Source organism: Drosophila elegans, unplaced genomic scaffold, assembly GCF_018152505.1.
Source record: "Drosophila elegans isolate 14027-0461.03 unplaced genomic scaffold, ASM1815250v1 contig_183, whole genome shotgun sequence".
Classification (NCBI taxonomy): Eukaryota; Metazoa; Arthropoda; class Insecta; order Diptera; family Drosophilidae; genus Drosophila; species Drosophila elegans.
Window position 1 is genome coordinate 7020667 of NW_024545550.1, and position 23028 is coordinate 7043694.

The 23028-nt window shown below is 37.2% G+C and overlaps 3 protein-coding genes across 5 annotated transcripts in view; 1 reads left to right on the forward strand and 2 right to left on the reverse strand.

Moving 5' to 3' along the window:
• LOC108144532 (potassium voltage-gated channel subfamily H member 8) overlaps window positions 1-23028 on the reverse strand; it is a 61621-nt gene that overhangs the window by 19279 nt on the left and 19314 nt on the right. For 2 of the 3 annotated variants that reach the window (XM_017269491.2, XM_017269488.2), the window contains exons 3-9: window positions 13533-13661; window positions 9818-9928; window positions 9577-9696; window positions 7277-7414; window positions 2810-3072; window positions 1821-2049; window positions 1104-1267 (exon numbers count right to left, since the gene is read on the reverse strand). In XM_017269491.2, coding sequence (XP_017124980.1) covers window positions 1104-1267; window positions 1821-2049; window positions 2810-3072; window positions 7277-7414; window positions 9577-9696; window positions 9818-9928; window positions 13533-13608 — 1101 coding nt within the window. In that variant the 5' untranslated portion in view covers window positions 13609-13661. The remainder of the gene's footprint in view (window positions 1-1103; window positions 1268-1820; window positions 2050-2809; window positions 3073-7276; window positions 7415-9576; window positions 9697-9817; window positions 9929-13532; window positions 13662-23028) is intronic. The other variant, XM_017269492.2, reaches the window with a different exon arrangement.
• LOC108144108 lies at window positions 17446-18085 on the reverse strand. The gene is made up of 2 exons (XM_017268752.2): window positions 18013-18085; window positions 17446-17958 (listed from the first exon to the last, which is right to left on the reverse strand). The coding sequence occupies exons 1-2, from the start codon at window positions 18079-18081 to the stop codon at window positions 17446-17448; spliced, it is 582 nt and encodes a 193-aa protein (XP_017124241.2). The 5' UTR covers window positions 18082-18085.
• On the forward strand, window positions 18667-19338 carry LOC108144109. The gene is made up of 2 exons (XM_017268753.1): window positions 18667-18750; window positions 18826-19338. The coding sequence occupies exons 1-2, from the start codon at window positions 18667-18669 to the stop codon at window positions 19336-19338; spliced, it is 597 nt and encodes a 198-aa protein (XP_017124242.1).

Consider the following 23028-nt stretch of genomic DNA (forward strand, 5'->3'; position numbering starts at 1 on the left):
ATTTAAAAATATTAATGCTGTTTTAGCTGCACATTTGGGTCACAGCCTTGCCGCCTACTTAGCCCGTAATTAAAACGCGGACCAGCCGGAAAACCACACCCAGCCGGGGATGTTTTGCCCAATGTAATCGGCTTAATGAGCGTCAACTGCGCTCCAAAGGGGTCAAGTGCTTACCCGGTACCTTGTGCCAATGAAAAGCGGTTGAAAAGTTGTCTAAAACTGGCAGCTTAAAATAAATTCACTTGAAATTTCGATTTACCTTTCGGCACTTTTGGCTGTTATCCAACCAAGACGATTGATATATATTTTGCGTTGTAAAGTACATTAAAAAACAGTAACTTTTTTTTCATTTTTAGTTTATTTAAAACTTAAACGGAGTGAAAGACGGTCGTTTCTTATGGTTAACCTTATTAAAAAACACAAAGTTTCCATAGACATTACTCATACGCCACGTAAGCCCGATAGAAAGCTTACATTGTTAGTTTATTGATGGCAACAGTACGTTTAAAGTCGATGCTTACAAAAAGCTTTTCATAATTTAAACAATTTTTGTTTGTGTTTTCACAAGTTTTTTAGCCATAAATTTTAACCACAAAAATTTGATGTTCATATCGATTTTGTATAAAACGGGTAGTGAGAAAAAAGTTATCTGCCTTTTGGCATCACAAGAAAAAACGCAGTAAAGTGAATTCAAAATTTCCGCCCCAACTAAACTACTATTTATAATCCGATTAAGTGGCCTAGCGCAAACTGTGAACTTTAAATTCGTATGCATAATGCATGCGGCCAAACTAGTTTTAGGCAAGACTCCTAAGACCATTTACCACTTGAAATTTTGGCTCATAAATGATAAATGCCCATGCGCCATGGGAAAACCGCAAGGGGATTTTCCAAATTGACCCAACAATTTGTTGGGAATTTTAAAGGACTTAATGGTAATGGTAACTGTAGTATGTTAGCAGCAAAAGTAATACATCATCCCATGAATCCCTCGAATCGTATACAGAAAAGCCGAGGGCGGAATGCAAATCTGAGCTTAATAATTCAGGGCTTGTTGAGTAAATTTATGCAGTCGTCGGCGGCTGTGAATAGCGATTACTCACCTCACCGTCGTACAAATCGGAGGCGTACAGGTGATCAAAGGGCAGCGCGGCCAGAAGGTCCAGGGCGAACCATCCTCGGAAGTAATTGATGGCAATCTGCTTCGAATTGGAGACAACCTCTCCTTTGCGGGACACGAAGGTGGTGCGGAAGTTTAGCAGAATATCTGCAATAAAACGGCAATAAAGGTGAGCGGTGAAACAATGTTTACAATGCCCGCAACGAGACAAATTCAATTCCCATTCCCGCCCATTTGTGGATGATGACGATGATTGTGGCACCGGCTTCCACAGGTGGCCCATAAAAGAGACACCAATTGCTCTCCCTTTACCGGGGGTATGGGTTATATAACTCGTGCGGTGATGGTGAATATTCAGTTAACCTATTGTTGCCATAACTCAGCTTTAGCAAAGACTGCCAAGTTTTTGTTCTCATAAAGTTAGCTTTTTTATTTTCCATTTAATATTCACGAGGATAATAATTTTAAAGTCTTATCAAATCGCAAACCATTTTTAGTCCAAAGTCCGATACATTTATATAAAGGACGACGTTCCTGTTTTTCATTGCATACCCTTAGACACCTTTATATATTTTTTAAGACCTTATCATTGTCAAATGTCATAAGGAAGCTTTTAATTTGATTTAGTGAAATAAATGTAACGTACTTTTAATCCTATAAAAGGCATATCCTTTTTCCGACTCTCGTCCAATCTACTCACCCACAATAAAGAGGGCTTCCACAATCACATCCGACACCATTGGCTGGCGATCGGCTTTGGCAAACGCGGCATTGTATGGCACCATTAGGGCCACGTAGAAGGTGGCCACCAGAATCACCCAGTCCCAGATGCCCTTGAACACCCCGTAATGGGGCAGAATCAAGCGTGACTTTTTTATCGACTGGGTTTTGTACTCCGGAAACGGCGCCTCCGTCGAATGCATAAAATTCTGCAGAATAGATTGTGGGCAAATAGCATGAAATGAAATCCGGCACAAACATGAAAAGTGAATTAAATTAATTGAACCTCTAGACCGATTAGTTGCCAACCTGATTTTTTAATCACATTAGTTGATGTTTACAAATCCACCTGAAATTCCATCAACAGCCTTCGCTCTACGCATAGACATATTAAATTATATTGACCAAAATATATGCATCTAAGTTTTAAACATTTCAAATTGATTTAGAGTACTTTAGATATGTTTTACAATTTGTGTTTATTATAAAAGTTAGTTACTGTTTAATTACTGTTTTATTTTTGGGAATCTAAAAAATTGACATCGTTCTTCGCATAAATCGTTTCTATTTATTTAAACTAAACAAAGATGCAGTCCATTATTATATTTAATAGTTTTAAAATTAGATCGTCAATAAATATTTGTGAAACTCATCCGATCCCCTAAAATTCAGTAATTGAATTGTTGTTTCATACCAAATCGTACTAAATATTATATATTTAATATTTAAGTAAATTTATATATTCAGAATTATTATATTTACTTCCGAAAATTTAGTCGATTTAGTCAGATTTTGTTCTATGCATCAAGATAGAGCATTTTAAAAATCACCGTGTTAAAATGGTAATTTAATTTGACGTGGGACAACATTGTTCATGTAGCCTGCTGATGATGGACGGTGGCTAAAACAACATATTGTGGCTAAAGCAACTCCCGCTCACACTTCCCCTCCTCCGGCTGTCATACTCACATTGCCCAGTTTCAACTTGGTCTTGACACCGCCCTTTTCCGGCTTGTAGTGACCAGAAAGTTGGTAGAGGACCGCGCGACTGCGCCGGCGGCCCATGTTGCAGCCGGCGGGCACGTCCAGGTTGTTGCCCTCGCCCGCCTCCGCGTCCCCCTCGCCGCTGGATGGCGGTCCGCCCAGGCCAGGCAGTCCGCCCAGGCCCAGCATGCCGGCATTCGAGCCGGCCCGGAACCGCGCCCCCAAAAGGGCAGCTGTAAGGGCAAAAACTTACAGAGTCGCAACAAAAAAAAGAGCAAACCAAATCAGGGGGGGTGTTGAGGATGGGTTGGGCATGGATTTTTTTGTTTAGTAATTACAGTGATTTGCCGGGTCGGTGTGTTATTGATTAGAAAGAGCACAAAGAGAAAGAAACACATAGAATTGTACACATAAGACATTGTGAATTAATTGGCAGAGTTAATTTTAAGTTTATCTTTTTTTTATTTAAGCTTTGCTTGGTTAAAAACGGTGGTAGTTCGGTTTAAAACATATTTTTAAAGCGTGTGTATGTGTTTTTGCACTCCCTCAGTGGCCACGTCTCCTTGCTAAAATTTTCCTGAAATTTTGTCGACTTTCCGACAAGTTAAATAAAGCTTTCCTTCTCTAATGCTTGGCTCCATTTATTATTTTTGCTGAGTTTTATTTGAGCAGCTTAGTTGGCAAAAGATGGTTTTAGCTTTTAAGCATTGGTAAAACAAAGTTTCCCTCCTAAATGCTCGGTTTCCTTTTTAATTTTTGCTGGGATTTCTTAGAGAAACTTTTAAATGGACAATTTTAAAATTTAAAATAATGTCCCCACTCAAACCCTCATAATAACAGACACTTTTGCCCATTTTAACCTTAATGATATCGAACAAACCTGGCACCCTCGAACAATTTATAATCTCCTTCGATGCCTGACAAATATTGGCCAAGCTCTGGTCACCCGAACAAATCAGGCGAATAAACATCATATTTCACAGGCGTACAAACAAAACTCGATAAGATTTCCCACCCACGAAATCTCCTATATTTGGCACCGCAAAAGGCCCATTAAATTGAGTTTAATTCTATTTGTGTATGGTGTCTCAAAAGGACAGGCATGCTATAAATAACAATTAGCGGTATGGTGAGAAATGGACCCAAAATGAACTTGATACGGTGCCCATACCCTCGTGTGCTAATTATAAGAAAAAAGGAACACAAATTATGCAAATAGCACCCAAGAAAGTGACCATTTTTTTCCCCACACCCCAATTTGTCAGTTTTTCCTGTTTTCATTTCATTTAATTTCTTTTATATACTACGGCCAAATTTGTTGACCGAAATATGATTTCAATTTTAAGACCCACAACCCACGAAAAGTCCGGTTTGACTTCGGTGCTGTCATATCAAAATGCCAATTAGGCCGGGACCGCCACCTCATACATATATATATACTATATATATACAGATCCGTAACCAAGCAACAGCCGACTAACACAAAAAAAAAAGGTCAGACAAAAAATTAAAGATAAAAAAGTATCTCAGTTTACGCTTCATGCATACACAAATGGTTTTTCATGGCAGAACGACATAAAAAAGGTGGAATACTTTAACAAAATATGCACAACTCTTGAGGGAAACGAGGGGAAAATTCACTGACAGGCCTAATGATGTGTGAAACGATGGTCATCATCGCTTAACTGTCACAGTGTGATAACGATTATGGCCAAGATAATTCCATTTCGAATCCGCCTCATCAAAACGCGCTTTATCACAAAATTTTGAACACTGCCCGCCTAATTACCTTAACTCACAATTCTACCACCTCCAACCAGCCGGATTTTCCTTGCGGCCTTTGTCACAGCATTAATTTCCCATTGACGTGGATCGGCACTCGAAATTTTCCAGCCAGCTTGATTCGAGCTGGAAATTGGGTTTGCCAAGGTTGGTTGGCCCGGACTTAATTTCATTTGCATAAATTAACAAAAATTGAATCAAACCCGACCGCTGCTTTGGTTTCAGTGTAGATTGATTCGATAACGACAAGCATTTCATCTGACTGGTTTCTGGCATCGATTGCCTGTCCGTCGCTCAATGGCCAAGTTAATGAAATTCATTACCGAATGTTGGCCGCCAAGTAAATGTGTGTGTCCGGCTAACAACATTACATGAATAAGCCTTCGGCTGCAGGAATATTGTAAGTGTTTGTTGCACTTGCAAACCACGTATGCAACATGCAACATCTGGCAAGCAGTGGATGTGAATTTCGCTTTCCTGTGACAGGATTGGTTGCGGGGTATGTAAGCATTTAAATTTGTACACATGTTAAAAATATTTCCTAAAAAAATAAAAAACGCCGAAACTAGGAAAGAAACTTAAGCATCAATTTCTGATGAAAAGCAGCGACCAATTAACCCAAAACCAACCAAAAATATAAAATACTTAAGAATTCCTTGCAAGATATTATAAGCCATAGTGCAAGCCACTAAAGAAGCAACATCTAAATGTCGATCATCTAATTCACCAGTTCTTGTCCTGAATTTAAGGGCCATCAATGTCATCAGCACAAGATAATTTAAAGCTTCACAGTGAGGTGGCTTTGGGGACACAGAAAGTCTTTGCCATCCTGTCAGTCGAGCATACGATGCAGCAAATCCTCTTAGGACTCTCCTGGTCGAACTTCAAGTGGCTTCTGCCCGGTTTGCATGGCCGTAAATCTGCAGGCCAGCAAACAGAAGACAGACGGCAGCAGCCAGCAGCCAGCTGGCAGCAGCAACAACAGATGAATAACGACGGTAATAAAGCTGCAAATGAAAAGGTCAAAGGGCAGGGGGCACTGTTTTTTTATCCCTGCATTAGGTGAATTCCTTGGCGGCACATGCGATTCGAGAATAAATTAGAGGTAGAGTAAAAGTGCCTTGGATATAAGTTGCGAGGCTGTCAGAACTGTTCGAGTGCTGCATCAATATTTCAGGATCCTTTGGGGACCAAAACACAGCGCACGTGTGCCGGTGTGTCCAACTTTTTTGTCTGATTAATCCAGTGAATTAGACAGAGGGCATATTTGATGTGCATAGCCTAAATGAAAAAGAACTGGCAAACAAAGTCATTTTGGCCATTGCTAATTAAGGTAAATGCTTTCATTGAACTCCGCAAAAGAGTCGAGACCAGTTATAAAAGTTTAATTATACTCAACTCTTTGCTTAAAAGGCATTAACCGAAATGCGAATATTTAATGCGACTCATTGCAATCATAATCATTACGAATTCATATACTTTTGATCGGCTGTGGCTAGCACACAGAAAAAACTGCGCGTGAAAGACGAGATTTAAATTAACGTTGAAATATGGTATGCATATATTCAGTTGTCAGGGACACGCGCTGGGGGGAAAAAGGGGGGAAACGGATGAAAAGTCGGTAAGGGACTCAAAGGAGCGACCGCAGCCAGTCGGCCAGCCGTAGAACCTTCCTTCTCATTTCTCAGTTTCCCATTTTCACAGTTTCCCAGCCAGGAAGCTAACCAAATAATCTCGCTCTGCCAAGACCAAGCGAAACCAAAAGTTTCACAGAACTTTGTAGGTATATTTCTGTCCGAGAGTTGAGTTGACACGCTGACACAGCTCGAAAAAGGTACCAATAACTGACTTTTAATGGCTCTTGACTGAGGAATACTCTGCCCTAAGATTTATAGTTATGGCCTCTTTATATTCTTAACTCCTGAACTTGCTGAACAGCTAAATCTTTTATTTTATATCAGCAACTTATTTTGAAATGGCTCTTGAAGGTACTGAGATTAATTTTTGAAATGCCCCAAGAACTACACTTTAAAATGGTAAGCAATTCATTTGGCTTTGAGTCTTGGACTTACTGCGGTAAAAACATTAAATTAGCAGCCCCCAAAAAAAAAACTTTTAAATATTTAGTTAAAATCCCACTAAATATTCCCTCTTTTTATATAAATATAATTTTAATTGGAATAAAAAGTACATTTAATATAATTGTTAAGCAGCAATTAGTCACTAAAGCATCTAGTTATAGAAACAACATTTTATATGAAACCTTTCTAGAGCACAGCAGCTTTCAGATTAAACTGTCCTTTAATTTACTTTATTACATAGTGTATATTTTGGCATATTCATCCGCATGCAGGTGACACCTTAGTGATATGTCACAATATTATAGCAGTAGCAGTCTGCTGGAAGTAATGACTTAGCCAACCAAAATATTTGGCCATTTGGACTGATCCGAGGGAATGCATCGGTGTTGGCTTGCTTGTTTATGTGTAAGCGCTTATTAATTCAATATTTTCGGGGGCTTGGTGGTGTGCGATTTTGTGTGTAAGTGGGTATTTGTGGCTTTTTTGTGCACGCTCGGGTTTTCGGCGTTTGGGTTTTCAGCTAGTGCATTATTTATACCAGTTGCTTTACTTTTTTCGGCAAAAAGTGTGGAAGTGGGTGTATACTTACCGCTATCACATTCCTCGTTCACATTCATCTCCAGCATTTTGGTGTGTGTGATGTCCTTGTGGGAGGCCAAAAAGAGCACCACATCCCGCTTTTCGTTCTTGATGGGCACAATGTCGAACAAGCACCAAAACGGAGCACCTGCAATGAGTTTTTCCTTTAATCAGCGGCACAGAAAATTAATTTGCACGGGTATCACGCATACGCCACGGGGTACACTACGCGGTCGTTTAGCTCAATATTTGGCCTTGCAGTGCGCAGTGTTCAGCGTGGCAGTGCATTTAATTTGCAGCTGTATAATTGAAACCTCATCGATACAACCTCAACTTCATTGGCAGCTAAATGGTCCCAAAATAAAAGTAGGACCCAGTTTTTAATTAGCTGTTGGATACCTTCAAAACGCCATCAATTTATGTGGCTTGAAATTGATAAATAAATTGCATGGCAATTCAATTAGATCGCAATTATTGTCCAGGCCTGCATTTTAATTATCTCCCGCTAATTACACACCCAGCCCGAGGTCAACCAGGTCCAGTTCACCCTCAGTCTGCCGCCGCCAATGCATAATTAATAAAACATAGCCCCGGCACACACGCGAAAAGAAAGCCCAGGGGTGGCAAAAGGGGTGTTCTACACTGTGAAAAGGCCACATAAAAAACTAAAACAATACTTCGAGAAATGTGCAATATTTTTTAAATCAGTTTGGCTATTAAACTATATTGCGTTGTTCCAACTAATTATAATAAATTTTAGAAGTAGATGTTCGGCCTTCGGCAGTTTTAAGAACAACTGTTAAATAGTTAATACTAAAAGCAAATGTTGTACTTAAATATTTTAGCGGTAGATTTTCACACTTTAAGAAGTTTTGATTCTTGAACCTAGAACTAAATTTCTCCAAGTATCAGCACATAATCTCAATAACCCAACAGCAGTCGGTTAAAAGTTTTAAACGCTTGGCTAATTAGAAAACTTACACTCAAAGTTGATGGATCCATCCATCCATCTTGGGCTTATCTCTGCGTTGGGCTTTGTCTTGATTAATCGTGACCTCATTAGGGCTACAAAATACCGCGGCCTGGACGTGCGAAAATGTTAAGAGCACAATTTATTGTACGCCCAGCATGTCAACGAGCCGTGGCAAATTGTAAGGATATAGATGGGATGGGATGGGTGGATATGGCTGGAGATGGCTGGATATGGGTGGAGATGGTTGTCCTGCAAGAGTTGAACATGAACATGAGCCCCCTGGGAAACCGCAGGAAACTAGTTTAAGTCTGTCGCGCTTAACCCAATCAAGAACAGAGCTGAACAGAGCCACAAAAACAAGGCGGCAGCCACTGACTTAAATTATAAGTCAATCGTGGTTGTGTTCTCGGCAAACTCTGAACAGGTGCGACCACAATTGATTGGCAACTTTTCACTCTTGTGCGGGTAGCTTTTCCAACTTTTGTCATCTGTGAACGAACAGCCGAAGAAAAGCAATAACACTCCCCTTATGTGCACAAGAAAAGCTCACCAATTTTCCTGAAATGGAAGGACAATAGAGTGCTCTTGTTGCATGAATGCCTAAATGACAGAGGACTTTCAAAGAAACTCAAAGCTTCTCAAAGGCCATAAATAAGCCTTGCTGTATTGAATTTGGAAAATTGTCCATTTCTGATTTACATAAAGTTAGAGGGCCAGTATTTGCAATACAATGGAAACAGCTTAATTGGAACTACCAAAGTTTTGATATTCTTAAAAATGACTATTTTAAAATTTGTATGCATTTATTCAGCATTTTGGCTCTTTGGTGCTAGAACAAACTCAATTGAAGAAAATAATAATTTTATAAAGGTCATCCCAACATTACATTTATTTATTTGTTTTTATTGCTCCCTAGATAAACTAAGTTAACAAACTATTTTATAATGGGTCTTTTTAAAAACTTTTAAAACTTTTTAAAGTTTAATAAAAAAAGATTTATTTGTTTATTAATTGTCTTATGCCTGTTATTGTTGACAACTTTTATAATAAAATCTTTTCAATTTTCTTAGATTAAGATTTGAAACAGATGGGGTGGTGAAACATATTAACCTAATTTCTAGACCCCCTTATCAAGATTTCAATTTTTTTAATGATGTCTTGCAGCTTATTCAGCTCAGAAAGTTTTATCCTGTGACCATCGGCGACCACAAGCCCAGAAATAATTTCCTTTCTGGGCACACTACGCCCCCATTTTCATGAAAATTTTTAATTAAAAAGGAGGCAGAAACAAAACAATTTTCGCAGCATTCCCGCACATCGTAATTTGGACGGCTTACCTTCCTTCTTGTAGAAAATAACCTCCAGCTTCAGTTCCATCTTATTGGAGAGACTTTTCTCGATTTGCTGCTTGTGCTCCTCCTTCGTATCCGGTCCGTAGAGGAAATGACATGAGCAGCCTGTTTCGTGTACGCCGGAATTCGGCCCGGAGTTTGCGTTTGCGTTTGTTTGCAATTGAATAAAATGGCACAGTACATTCAAATGAGTATTCAAGTGTTAAATAAGTTGAGTCGTTCTTACCCTTTTGCATAATTTGCGCGCGTGAATATCCTGTCAAATCCACGAACCCATCCGAGCAATAAACAATTGGATTGCCATTTGCCTGCGCATTGCCGAGCACAAAGTTCGAGTCTGAAAATAGGGAAGGAGAAAAGTTTGGTGGGTGAGTTTGCTGCGGGAAAAGCGGTAACAGCAACGGGGAAATGTACTGTAGTTGGGCAAAATGGCAAATGCGAATGGTGAATGTGATGGTGAAGAATGATGTTCAGCTGCTTTCATTTGCCATGAAATATTGTCCCGACAAACAACGGTAATAAGACAAGTCCTGCTGTGTGTCCTTTTCATGCAAAAACAAGACTGACGGACGCAAGTTGGTTGTCTGTCGCCTTAAAATGCACATTTTTCCATATTGCCAGAAAAATGTTTTCTAAGAATTACACAATCCGAAATTTCTTTAACTATTAACTTAAACTGTATATAAGGAATGTAAATAAAACTTTATCAACATGATAATGATTTTATATAGAAATGTTCCTTCAAAAAAATGTTTGCCCAAAATAGTTTTCCTCATTAAGCAAATTAGAAAAAAGAAAATACATAAAATCCCATAAAATAATAAGATTAACATATGAACAGAATTCGTTTTTTTTCGTTTCCAAAAGACTTGGTTCACTTTTTTGAAACGAACAAGCCGTTAAAATTACTAATTTTTTTAAACAGGATTTTTTAATATAGATCAAATACCTTTTCTTTAATGCCCATCATAAAACCCCAAAAAATCTGTCCTATAATAAGCTTACCATATGAATATAATTCGTTTTACTGTGTTTCATTTTCTGGTACAAAGAATGCCATATTACTATGAATTTAACCTTTCCATTTTATGACTTTGCCATTTGCACTTGACCTTCATGTCTGGGACATGCTGTGAACAATTTTTATTGTTTGTAGAAATACACAAAAAATCTCAGCAGCATTTAATTAAGTTTTTGGGCAAGCTCGCTGCAGGAAATGAAATTCTTCTGTGCCATTTGGCCAGTTTGAAATTCGGGTATCCTGGGACTATCCTGCGAAGTCCAACCAGCGGATAGCTCACTTTATTTGCGCTCTATGCATTTATTTATAGCATTTCCAAGGCACACAATTCAATAAGAGCCAGCTTTTCCCAGCGTGCTTTCTTCTTTATTTACCTTTTCAATGCAATTTCATAAATAGAAACGTTTCCCACTCCCACGTCCTAGCCAACATATACCTTCCTGTTACTGAAGCAGTTTGAATAGAACGAGAAAGATCGTAATTGCCGACACAATAGACAGATTATATGGGGAGATATGTGTCCTATATGTACATATGTGGAAAGTAAGGATGTGGATGCATTAAATTGAATTGAAAGACAAGCCAGCTTAATGGCAGATCGAAATGAAAACTCATATGGCGAACAATAAAGATAATCTGCATGTGTGTGTTCGACAACAATATCAGCAAGTCATAGATATGTTCTAGAAATGAATTGTAATTGCAGTAATTGCATTTATTAGCAATCAAGGACATTTTGTTGCTGGCAACTCTGGAAAATTGCCAATGAATTATTTACCTACACTCTTAGCAAGGAAACTGTAAATTGATTGTTAAATACTTTATCCTCCAGCCACCGCAACAGCCAACAAATTTAAAGCAAATTTACTTAATGGTTGGCATCAATAAAAAGTTTGGTTAAAGTGCTGTGGTCGCATTAAGAATTAAATGCACACGTGGCTGCAAATCGGATTTAATTGTTTGCACTCCAATTAGTTGAATTCATAGCTGCATTTAAATGGAAATCTATCAAGTGCGAATAGTTTGGTTGCTACATTTTTAATGACCTGTTGATAGGTAGCTTACTGTTTTTATCAGGTAATTTGTAATACAATTAAATGCTAAAAATGTGTTCATATATTTGCATTTATATTTGTAGTAAAAACACATAGGCAAAATCACTTGCAGGATGTTTTTTGTTTGTCGGCTGACTCCGACTCACATATAGCACTCATTTAATATGCTTACTTTATTATTTATGCCTCGTAAAACCTTTTTAATACCCCTGCCGGCTGAGCATTTCATTTCATGTTCAGAGTTTGTGACAACTCGTAAAGACAATTATCGCTCCCTATGCCTTTATGTGTGCGAAATACAACAATTAATTTATATGATGGGGGACTGACATGTTTTCTCGAGGCAGGAACCCGGCTATGTCAGCACGTGTGTGTCCTGTCAACGTTGGCCAATGCCAAGAGGAAACTCATAGTCGAGATGGGTTTTCCTGGCCTTGTAACAAAAAAAGAGGACACAGACTAACCCCCAAATCAATAGATCAGAAAAATGGACAAACTAAAATTACACCCTTTTAGGGCTAACAATTCAGAACAAATGGCTAGCAATCAGTTAATAAAAAAGTATTAACTAATGTTATATTGTAAATAATATACAGCTGCGGCCATAACAGTACTGGAAAAATGTAAAGTGACTAAAACATACCTTTGAGGTATAGGAAAACTTGTGTTTTAATTTATCTTAATGTTTAGTAACAAAGAAACAAAATTAGGTTTAAAATACTTTTGATATTGCTGTAGTATTTAAAAAAAAAAATTAATAATTAATTAATTCACTCTATGAAATTCATTTTTCAGTAGTAGTAAATTATTTTTAACATATTACAGAAAATAACCAAAAATCCTTGTTCATCTGAACTTTCTGTTGAAAAAAAAATATTTTTTTAAAAATAATATTGCATTTTCATAATCCATATTTTTTTCTTGGGTTATGATATAAGCTTATTGAAAAGTTTAAAAAACCATTTACACCATTTTGCACCAAAATTAGTTTTGATTGCTTTGACATACAAAAAAAACTCTTTGAAATGTAATGTTTTTTCTTTCTTGAATCATTACATTAAAGTAAGAGGAAAACACCAAAAGAAAATACCTTGACAACCAAGCAAGGGCGCAGCTTAATTTACTGTTTACCATTTTTTGCTCTCAAAGGAATATATATTTTTAAGGCTTCCACGAGTATCCTCTTTTGTGTATTTTGTTTCGCGAAAAAATGGATGGGAAAAATTGGCATGTACGTACGGCGCCATATAGTTTTAATTTCCCAGCGCAGAGAGCTGTATTTTGCATGCTGGATGTGGAGATTTTCAATATGGATCCATATATACTATGTACACATATAGAACAACAATTCGTGACCGGTCGGAAGTTTTCCCTACGCGCAAGCATTTAACTGGCATGTCCCCCTGAATCCTGGTGTCCCAAAATTGAGAGAAGTACACGCAGAAAAAGGGAAATAGTAAGCCCAGACTAAAAAAAATTAAATAAAACAAGTTATAAGGAATATTTAATGGAAAATCAAGTACTATTTAAAACAACATCAGCTCATTCTAAAAAGAACAAACCCTTAATTTCTCTTTTTCCTGTTTTTTGGAATTAATATGTTTTCAATTTTATTTCTCTTTCAGTGCACAAAAAAGAACCCGGATGCCTATTCTCGGAAATCTCTTATGTGTACTTTTTTACGAGTTGGTCAAAACGATGGTGGCATTTGGCTTATGCCAGCTTCAGTCGGGGCTCTCAATAAAAAGTGTCATAAATAAAACATTACAAAAATCATATAAAAACGGTACAAGAACGGGCTGCCGGAAAATTGCTTGGCATTAGCATTAGCAATAGCCTGGGCATTAGCATTTCACTTCACTTACGGGTGCCATCGAACCGCGTGGCGATTGTGTCCAGGAATGTGTTCTGGGGCGCTAGCAGCCCCTTGCGGGCTGGCATGGGAATGGTGGGGCCGGTGCGCCTCTTAAAGCGCTCCTTGGGGCGTGGCAATGCTGTAATAGAATGGGAAAACCCCATTAATTTTATTGAAAATGTTTAAAGTCAAAAAGGTACATAGTGCATTAGCAATAATAAAAGTTAAAAAAAACGGGCAATATAAATAAATTAATATCATTAAGGTAAATAAATTAATATTATCAACATAATAAGATTATGTGTTTTGCTAGTTCATATTCAAAAGAGAATTATGTAAGAGAAGGGTAAAAGGAAGACGTGTATTGTAAATTTGCATAAGCTTTTGTATCCTATTGTCCAATGTGGAGTTAATGTTAAAATATATTTTATTATTAGACTATGTTGTAAAATTTGCATGAATATTTAATTTAATAATAATTATTCATTCATGGATTATATATTGTTAGTGCTGTTTAATTAGAGTTTGTCTTTGTCGACGAAAACTAATATCTTTATGTTGAAATGGGCACTTTTATACCCTTGGTCTCTATAACAGTGCAATATTTTCTTGCTAGCAAGTTCATTTTAGAGAAAGTCTACTGTGTTTATTTTAATTGACTTTTTTTGATTTATACCCAATGCATTGTGTGCTCTTCGACGGGCTTCCATTTGTTTTTATTTGTTGAGCCAACAGCGCACTGATATGAAAATATTTGTGTGCCAACACACTTTTTCATTCAGCTAGTAGAACAATGAAAACTGAACTTAAATGGGAAAACATTGCGAATCCATTTAGCACAGTGCGCTGAGGTGTGCACATCAAAGTGGACTGTTTTTTTTGCCGTTGATAGGCGTAATTGGTTTTTGCCGCAGGTGCTGCTCGCGTTAATTTCCAGCAACAATGAATACGAGCGGTCAAACGGCAGCAACAAATAACCGCAACCGCAACAGCGACAGCTGTTGGGCTCTTTTACGAAGTAAAACTAACAAAAAGGTCGAGTACTGATAAGAATTGAACGTCACAGGCGGCATGTTGACACTGGAAATTCTGGGGATTAGGCCAAGAAAAACACTCATTTAAAAGGGTTTATCACCAGATGTTCGAGTTTCCCATGCGATACGTTTTCAGACAGATTACTAAATTAAAACTAAAAATTATTGACTCCAAATAATGCTTTTAAAGCCAACCCTTTAAGAGTGAAGCTCGAACTACCTTATCTTCATTGCAAACACTTTTTCCATTTTTTCATCTACCCGAAAAATTGGTATCACAAAGTAACAGCCGCCCATTTCATCGCAAATTAAAGAATAACTTATTTTGTAGATTGTATTATAAGGCGTTTAGAAAAACTAAACTAATATTTTTAAGGTTTTATTATACGGCTTTTAGGTGTTCTACCTGATATTCTTTAAATATACAAAGCTAAGACAAAATCTTTAGTATATATAACTAAGATATTCTTAATAAAACATCATAGTTGAGTGACTAAATTCCACCAAAATCAAGTCACTATAATCAAATAAAATATTCAAGTACCGTAATTTAGTGACCAAATTCCATCCAATTCATGTCAATATAATAAAAACCCTCCTTGATATTCTCAAAAAGACCAATTCATAGAAATGTAATTCAAATAAGATATTCACTACACGTAATTAAACATCATACAGAGTTTAGGGACTAAATTCCGGCAAATTCATATCCCCACGCACCCTAACAAGCTTGTTTACAATTCCCTGCTTTTGATAACATGTCCGATACAGAGATAAAACCTGTAAACCAGCCTGCAGCCCTCAACCTTGTCGAAACATTCGGTTAGCCATCGAATGCATTTCTGATTAATATGCCATTATATGGGGGGCGTAACCACTAGGCAACCCCACTGAGTGGGCGCAAAAATGCAGATCCACGCAAACACATATTGCTTGTGCGGTAGTACCGCAAAATTTTCATTTCCAACATTTCCGGCGACCAGCAGGTGGCAGGCAGCATATGATTTCTCCAATCTGGTAAACCTCGACACATGTATGGGTATTCATATCTGTATCTGTATATGTAACTGTATCTGGACATTTATGCGGCGGCATCTGCAACTGTTTGCGAATGTGTGTGTGCAATTTCCGTTTCCGCCTTATTCCACATGATTAGGCTGATGATACTTGGGTTTTCCTCTCTTCTCAACTCACATCAAAAGTTTTTCCCTTGCGAAAAAGGGCAGAGAGATTTCTTTTGCCAAAGTTGCGTCGTGGTAAAACTTATTTGTGCCTGCAAAATAATCAATGCAAGTGTTGGTTGTGGTGGCAAAATCAAAACTCAAAGTGAGTTTTCAATTTCATAAATGTGCATAGTACATTTTCATCCAGCTAACAAGTATTCAACAGGAAAAATGACCTTGTTGAAAATACATAAACAAACTTTGAGGCAGAGAGGAAAAACGAGTTTTTTTTTTAATATTTGAAACATTGTAATGCAGATAGCAATTATAAATTGTTCATGTTGGGCTTTGCTGGGAATTTATGCTAGATATGCAAATAAATAGAAAAAGTTTTAATAACAAAACCATGTTATGTATGTTATTTAATAACAGGAGCTTTGGAAAAAGTTGTTATAACTATTTAATCATTTAAATTACCTTTTAATAACACATATTACATACATTTATTCAACTAAAATATTTTGAAGACATTTACCTGACTCTAACAAGAAAAGCTTATTTCCTTTCAACGGAAAAGCTTATTCTTTTTGTTACTAGATAGTTAAAAAATTTCACAATAAAGGTTTTAATAAATGGGCGATTTCCTAGCCAACTTGCAGATATGTGATCAGGCCATCTTGGCAGAAAGGAAATTATCTTTAAAGAAGATTAACAGCAGGAAAATACAGGCAAACACCCTCGGGAACTCAACTCAAGCTATGACCAGCATCTGGGAAATTCCTCACGCCAAAGTCCGGCGTTCATTTAAGCAAATTTGGCTTATTCGGAAGCACAGCTACCTAATAACCACGTTAAGGCGAAATCGCCTTGTAAGAGGGCGAAACGAGTTTGGAATTTTTAATTCCGCCTGCCGCATGTGGCGTATTTTTTTTGTCGTTTTTTTGTTTTTGGTGAAGGAGGGAACTGCACACTTCCGAAAAAAAGGCACGTGCCCCATAAAAAACAGCGAGGAAAAGTGGCTGTCGGGAAAAAGGAATGCAGGGAAAGCGAAAATATGTTTTTCTGGCCATCCCACACACTCGACTGACCAATAAAGGGAGAGCCAATGGAACTCAGAAGGAAACTCAATTGCCCCAATTTTATTCATCCCATTGGCCACCTGCCCACGTGATTTACACAGAAACAATCTAGCAAAGGCATAGTGAATATTCAACATTATAATTTAATTATAAAGAACAAAAACATCTTATAATTAATCTTTCATAAAAGTATTTCGTAAGATTTATATATGAAATTTGTAAAGAAAAAACCATCATACAAACATTCTTTCAGAGAAGTTTTGTTTGTAAGTTGAATATATAAGCAATATATCTTTAAACAACAAAAACCACCTTATAATTATTCTTTCATAAAGGTTTGTTGTAAGAGGAATAAATAAAATTCTCTAAAGAAAAAAAAATCATATTATAGTTATTCTTTCATAAAAGTATTTTGTTAGATATATATACACAATTCTTAAAAAGAAAAAAATTATTTTTAAAAGCCATACCAAAACCAGCTTTAGAATAGTGATTTAAAATTAACACAGAGCGTTGCAAACATTGATTTATTCAAAGAACATGTATATTTAACAAACAATTTGGTAGTGCAGTTAAGACCAAAAAAAATTAATAAAACAAACCACTTTCTATATGTTTTCTTTTTTTTTTCAAGTGTGAGAACCCTATTAATCCTCGTCAGCTGCATTTTTGTGACTCCTTCTTCGCTGAACCTTGCTCTGGATAAAGCCGCGGATCAGCTTATGGTGATTTACCACCAGGTCGAACCACAGGTTCATGTCCGACTCGAAATTAAATGCTGGCATGGCAGCCATATCCGCTCGGAATCCACGGATGTAGTAGGACACATCCTTGGGCCAAGGACATCGCTTGGGAACATTACTAAATCGATCCATATGCTTGCGGCCCAGTTGGATGAAGGCGATCTGGTTTTTATTGGACAGCAAACTGCAGCCATCGATTCCGGAGAGATTGAATAAGGTAAAATCAGCGCCCTGACGTCGCGGTAAAACAATTCTCATATTTACAAAGAACTTGATTACAGGCTTTTGGAATTGCAACTCAATGTTGAAGGAAGGCCTCTTAACACTCTTACTCAAACCACATTTTAAACGTGATAACATCTCCTCAGGATCTTCACTAAAGCAGGTGCAGTTCGTAAAAACCATGTCAAAATTGGCCTAAAAAATTACATTTTATAACACTCTTAATGCATTTTATAACATAAAATGTACCTTTGCCCTTGCATGATAATAAATACAAGAAAAAATTAACACTATAAACACGTAGAATTTCCTGAACATAATGTTAAAGCAGTGGCGCACAATTTCGGAATAAATTATTATCATTTGCCATGGTTAATTACGACCCACAGGCTGTAATCCATTTGACTAATTACTCTCGTTTATAATAAGCTGTATTTTTTCGTGCGAAGCGTTAATTGACAAAGATATTTCACGTGATTATGGAGCAATGTCATAAATGATCCGATTTAAAAACTAAGCCATTAGCCATTAAACTAAAAACAGCTTAAATTAGCGAATAAGAATTTAAAGAACTTAATTATTGATGCTGCATAAGACATGCCATAAATAATCTTCCAATGCATATATCAACATCCTGTTCAATATTTCGTAGCTCATTGTTCATTATTGTTATAATGAGCCAGGCAAATGGGCTTGTTCAGCTCAATAAACGCTTCCCGCCAGCTGTATTTAAGTCTCGATTTGCTCCACTATAGCAAACAATGGTGATTGTTATTTTAGCATTAGTCACGCATCAGGAGATTTTGGTTTCGAGTTTTCCATTTAGACGATGCATATGGGCATTAATTCTATACGTGTATTGCAAAATTGAAGTGGCTTTGTTCGGTGCTGTGAATAAAGGAGATGAAACCAAAGACTTTGGGCGTGTTGATAATCATTTGCCTCTGCTGCTGGCTCCCTAATTGGAAAGTGGAGGCGGGGGCCAAGGTGCGTATACGTGATGTGATGTATGTATGGTACGGCATGGAATTAATCTGTCTTGCACACGTTTGAATTTCCCAGAATAACTTTGAGCTGCAAACGGATAATTTTACATGCAGCAGCGAGGATGTGAAATCAAGGATTCTCAAGGAGTTTCACTGTGGCATAAGTAAAAGTTCCAAGCGGCGCACTTGGCGTATGGAATTCATGCTTATGCAACCAGTGGCCGACCATGATTTCTTCATGAAAATCGTCCTGCCGCGAAGGAGGCCGTTGACGGACTTTGTCCTGCTAAATGTGACCACCGATGGCTGCCAGGTGCTGGCCAATCGCAATCAAGTGCCCCTCTTGCGTTTGGGCCGAAATATCATGGAACGCTTCAGCAACTTTCCCAAACAGTGTCCCTTCAAGGCCAATTACTCCTACTACATCAGAGGGTTCCGACTGGACCTGAATCTCCTGCCCGCCGTGGACATGGAGACCCCGGTGCACGTCGAACTGAGTTATCAGAGCAAACAGCAGGGACTCAGGTGGATCAGCGGCTATCTGGAGGCACGTGTTCAAAGGACGAGCGAAAAAAAACGCCCCAAGTAGCGGAAAATATGAGGGAAGCTATTTTAAACGGGAAAAATAAAATATAATCCTGGCTTCCATAAGAGCTTCACGATTTTTCCACTTGGAAAGGGAATACAGTCAAGCTTCCATAGCTCAAACTTTGCCGACAGGAAGTCTCTACAAGTTAAAATAGTTTTATTGGCAAGAAAAATCGTAAGCACAAGTCAATTTAAGTCAATGTAAGTCCCTACAAATCTAACTTATTTTTGTGATTTAAGTAATGGAAATTTGACTGTAGTAAAATACTTAATAAACACTTATCACATTATATATCTGTTATCTATATTTTATATAAGATTGCACGCAAGAGCATTATCACAACCTTAAATTTTTAATGTTGCCAAATTAATGATTCATTCAAATGCAAATTAAGCTTTAATTACGGCAAAAATCTTAGGAAAGTTGGAATAATAAGATTTGTTGATATAACTTTACAGAATTTGAATTTTACTTAAACCAAATCGTTCTTATTAAAGTAACTTCTTCAAGGGCACAATAAATTAATGTGTGTATGACAAATCTGCAGTGTGGAGCATATGGCCACAGAGTTAATATTGCAGAAAATCATCCGCCACCCTTCTGTCTCTGTACCTGTTCCCGTCTCTCTCTACTGTCCTATCTTCGTCTCTTTCTCAGTCCCTTTTTCCATGACAGTTGAACCAGATGATGTTCCTGCTGTTGTTACAGTTGCTGCCGTTGCTACCTTTCCATTCACGGCCATTCTTTCCATGTCATTCCACAAATGTTGTTCAATTACCTGCGCTCAGACAGACGCAGACAGATCTCTCTGGAGATACACAGAGAGAAAAATGCATAACCATGTCATCATTAAACATTTAAGTCTTTAGTTTGCAAAAACAGGTATACCTTTTATATATGAGAGTTGAATATTTCCATTCCAAACTATTCCATAAATATGGAAATAGTTTCTTAAAAAATTTGTATAGGGAAAAATGTTTACTAAGAACAAAATCTGTTAAAATTTGTTAACAAATTTAAAATATAAAACATAATATTAAGTTTCTCAAAAATGCAATTTTATTTGGCATATATTTATCATATTAATAGTTTAAAGTATTTAATAAAATACAAAACTCTATAAAATTATTTTTTTATAAGAACCGTCATCCAATTGTTGTGGTAAAATTTACCAGTGCAGTCAAGGAAACGTTGTGGCGGCAACTGGTTGAGTTTGTTTTTATTTGAGTTTGTTCGACTGGCATTTGGTGGGACACAAGCTGAACCAGCTGCCACAATTTGGCATTTGACAGATGACGAGGCGGTGGGCAACTAATAACCTGTACCGCCCACCGCCCACATCCCACCTACCCGCCAACACCTGTCTGGGCCAAAAGCGAAATAAAAGCGAATAAAAACGAAATGAAGTGAGAAATGTGACAATGTCGTCAGTTGATGATTTGTTACAGTTGCCTAATGCCGGTAAATGTGACTGAAAACTGAGTGGACTTCCGACGGGCCATGTGTTGCAGTTGACACAGGGAAAAGAGCACATCGCCATCAAGAAGTGCCATCAAAAAAGGCTGTATAACACAAACGACAATGTCAAGGGCTTACTACTAATCGACCTAAGAATACCCTATAGTAGAGCTTAACATTGATTATTTATATGACAATGACAGTTAGAAATATAATGACAGATTTTTAGGAATTATTGACCGTGAAACAAAAATGGTATAAATTCAATATTGTTTATTATATAGGAGATTTGACAAATAAAATGCAACTTCAAAATACTTTTACAAAAAAAAAACAAAAAAAAGGACAAAAACAGACTTTGGAAATTACATTGTTCTTACCTCTTCTTTTGATAAATTACTTATTTTATCTCTATTGTCCTGCGGGAGCAATTCACTTTTACTTTCACTCCTGTTCTTTTACTTTCACTTTCCCCGAATCTGCCTTTCAGGAATGAAATTTAATTAGATGTCAGGGATTTGCATGCATGTGTGGCCCATTACGTTGGCGTTTAGTAAAGTCGCCTGTCACTTGATTTGATGGCCAACAGAAGCTGCTGCCAACATTGATTCTGGCTAAGAACCTCTTTCTGATGCGGTCCCAAACCAATTAAGGTCTACTGTTAATTGGCCGAATTTCTGTTGTCATCTGTCTTTGGAATAGTTAATTTACGAAACTGTCTCATCTCATCGAAATACTGTCACAATATGGACTTCTTACATCTACACAGCCATTTGGAAAAAAAAATGTTCATTTGAAATCAGTTAGTCAATAAGTCAAATTAATATTTTAGTCATCTTGAGAAAACACACTCGGATATACAGTTCACAATATACTTCATCGTATTATTATTCCAAGAAAAAGGGACAGAAAATGTAATGTAATATATTATTTTAGATAAAACAAAACAAATCGGATTAATTCCGACACCCTTTTCTATCCTTTTTTGTGTTTACAAAAGACCCTCCCACATTAGCGCATCTAATAAGTTGCAAACAGATTAGAGCCATGAAAATTTAATCAGTATTGCGCACAAGTGGGCAAACAATTGAAAGCGAAGCCACCTCGAAATTTTGATAAAACCCAGACGCAAATTCCTGCGGTTGGCCCACAACTAATGAATAGTTTAGGGTGCTTAAGGGTAGGCATGTGTTTTTCCAGCTCGCCGCAGACTGCTTAAGCTGAAATATAAAATTTAAGCCAGCGGGTAATTATCGCAGCCCCACAATCCTTTTCATGGCCCAAAATTTCACCCATAATGCCACGCAGGAAAAGTGCTTTCAACCTTTTACAAAGTTGCGTGTTTTTTAAGACTTGCCGAAAGGTTTGGGTATTTTGTTGCCTGTGAGTGCAAACTTTTCACGTGTCCTACTGAAAAGCTTTTCTTTTTGCTTTCCACCTTTTCTTGGCTTTAATTCGATTCGCGCTGCCAACTTAAACAAATTAAATTCTGAGACCCTCCAAAATCTCAGTCACATACGTCCCCACACTTTATAATTAATTAAGGCAAGTTTGTCTTTTGCCCAGGAATCTGGAGCACATTTGCCAAGGCTGTCGTTGAATATTCAATGAAAAATGGCATTGCTGGGATAAATATTTGCGTAGAGTCAAGTGTTGAACGGGAAAAGTCGACTTGAGTTTACTCTTTATGGTGGTAGTATTATTAAATATCATATTAACAATATCATTAAATTGATTAATTAAGTCAAACTTAAGATCTATTTACTTTAATCAAATAATTCAATTACAATGTCTTCCAAAGAATAAACACAAATGTAAAGTTCTGTAACATCCCCTCACTTAATGATGCTATTTTACTACTTGTTTAAAAGATTCAAACTTAAATACTATTCAAGATTTATAGCCTCCTTTAATGGAATAAAAAATCGATCACATCCTCTTCCCTCTTTCAAAATCCAAGGAATATGAAAAAATTTAAAATTGTGTAACATAACCCTCATAAAATGAGGGTATTTCACTAGTACGACGAGTTGGGCAAACAAACTCGGGCATAAAAAGTCATTTTCATGTTGTTATGGCCAAAGTGCAGAAATTGTGAAAATTCATCTTTTCAATTTCCCCCGCTCCCGCACTTTTATGCAAACTTGTTTATCACGCTATTGTTGTTGTTGGTTTTGCTGTCAATTTCACAGATTAATGCGCACACATTTCAACGCCAAAGTCGGCAGCAAA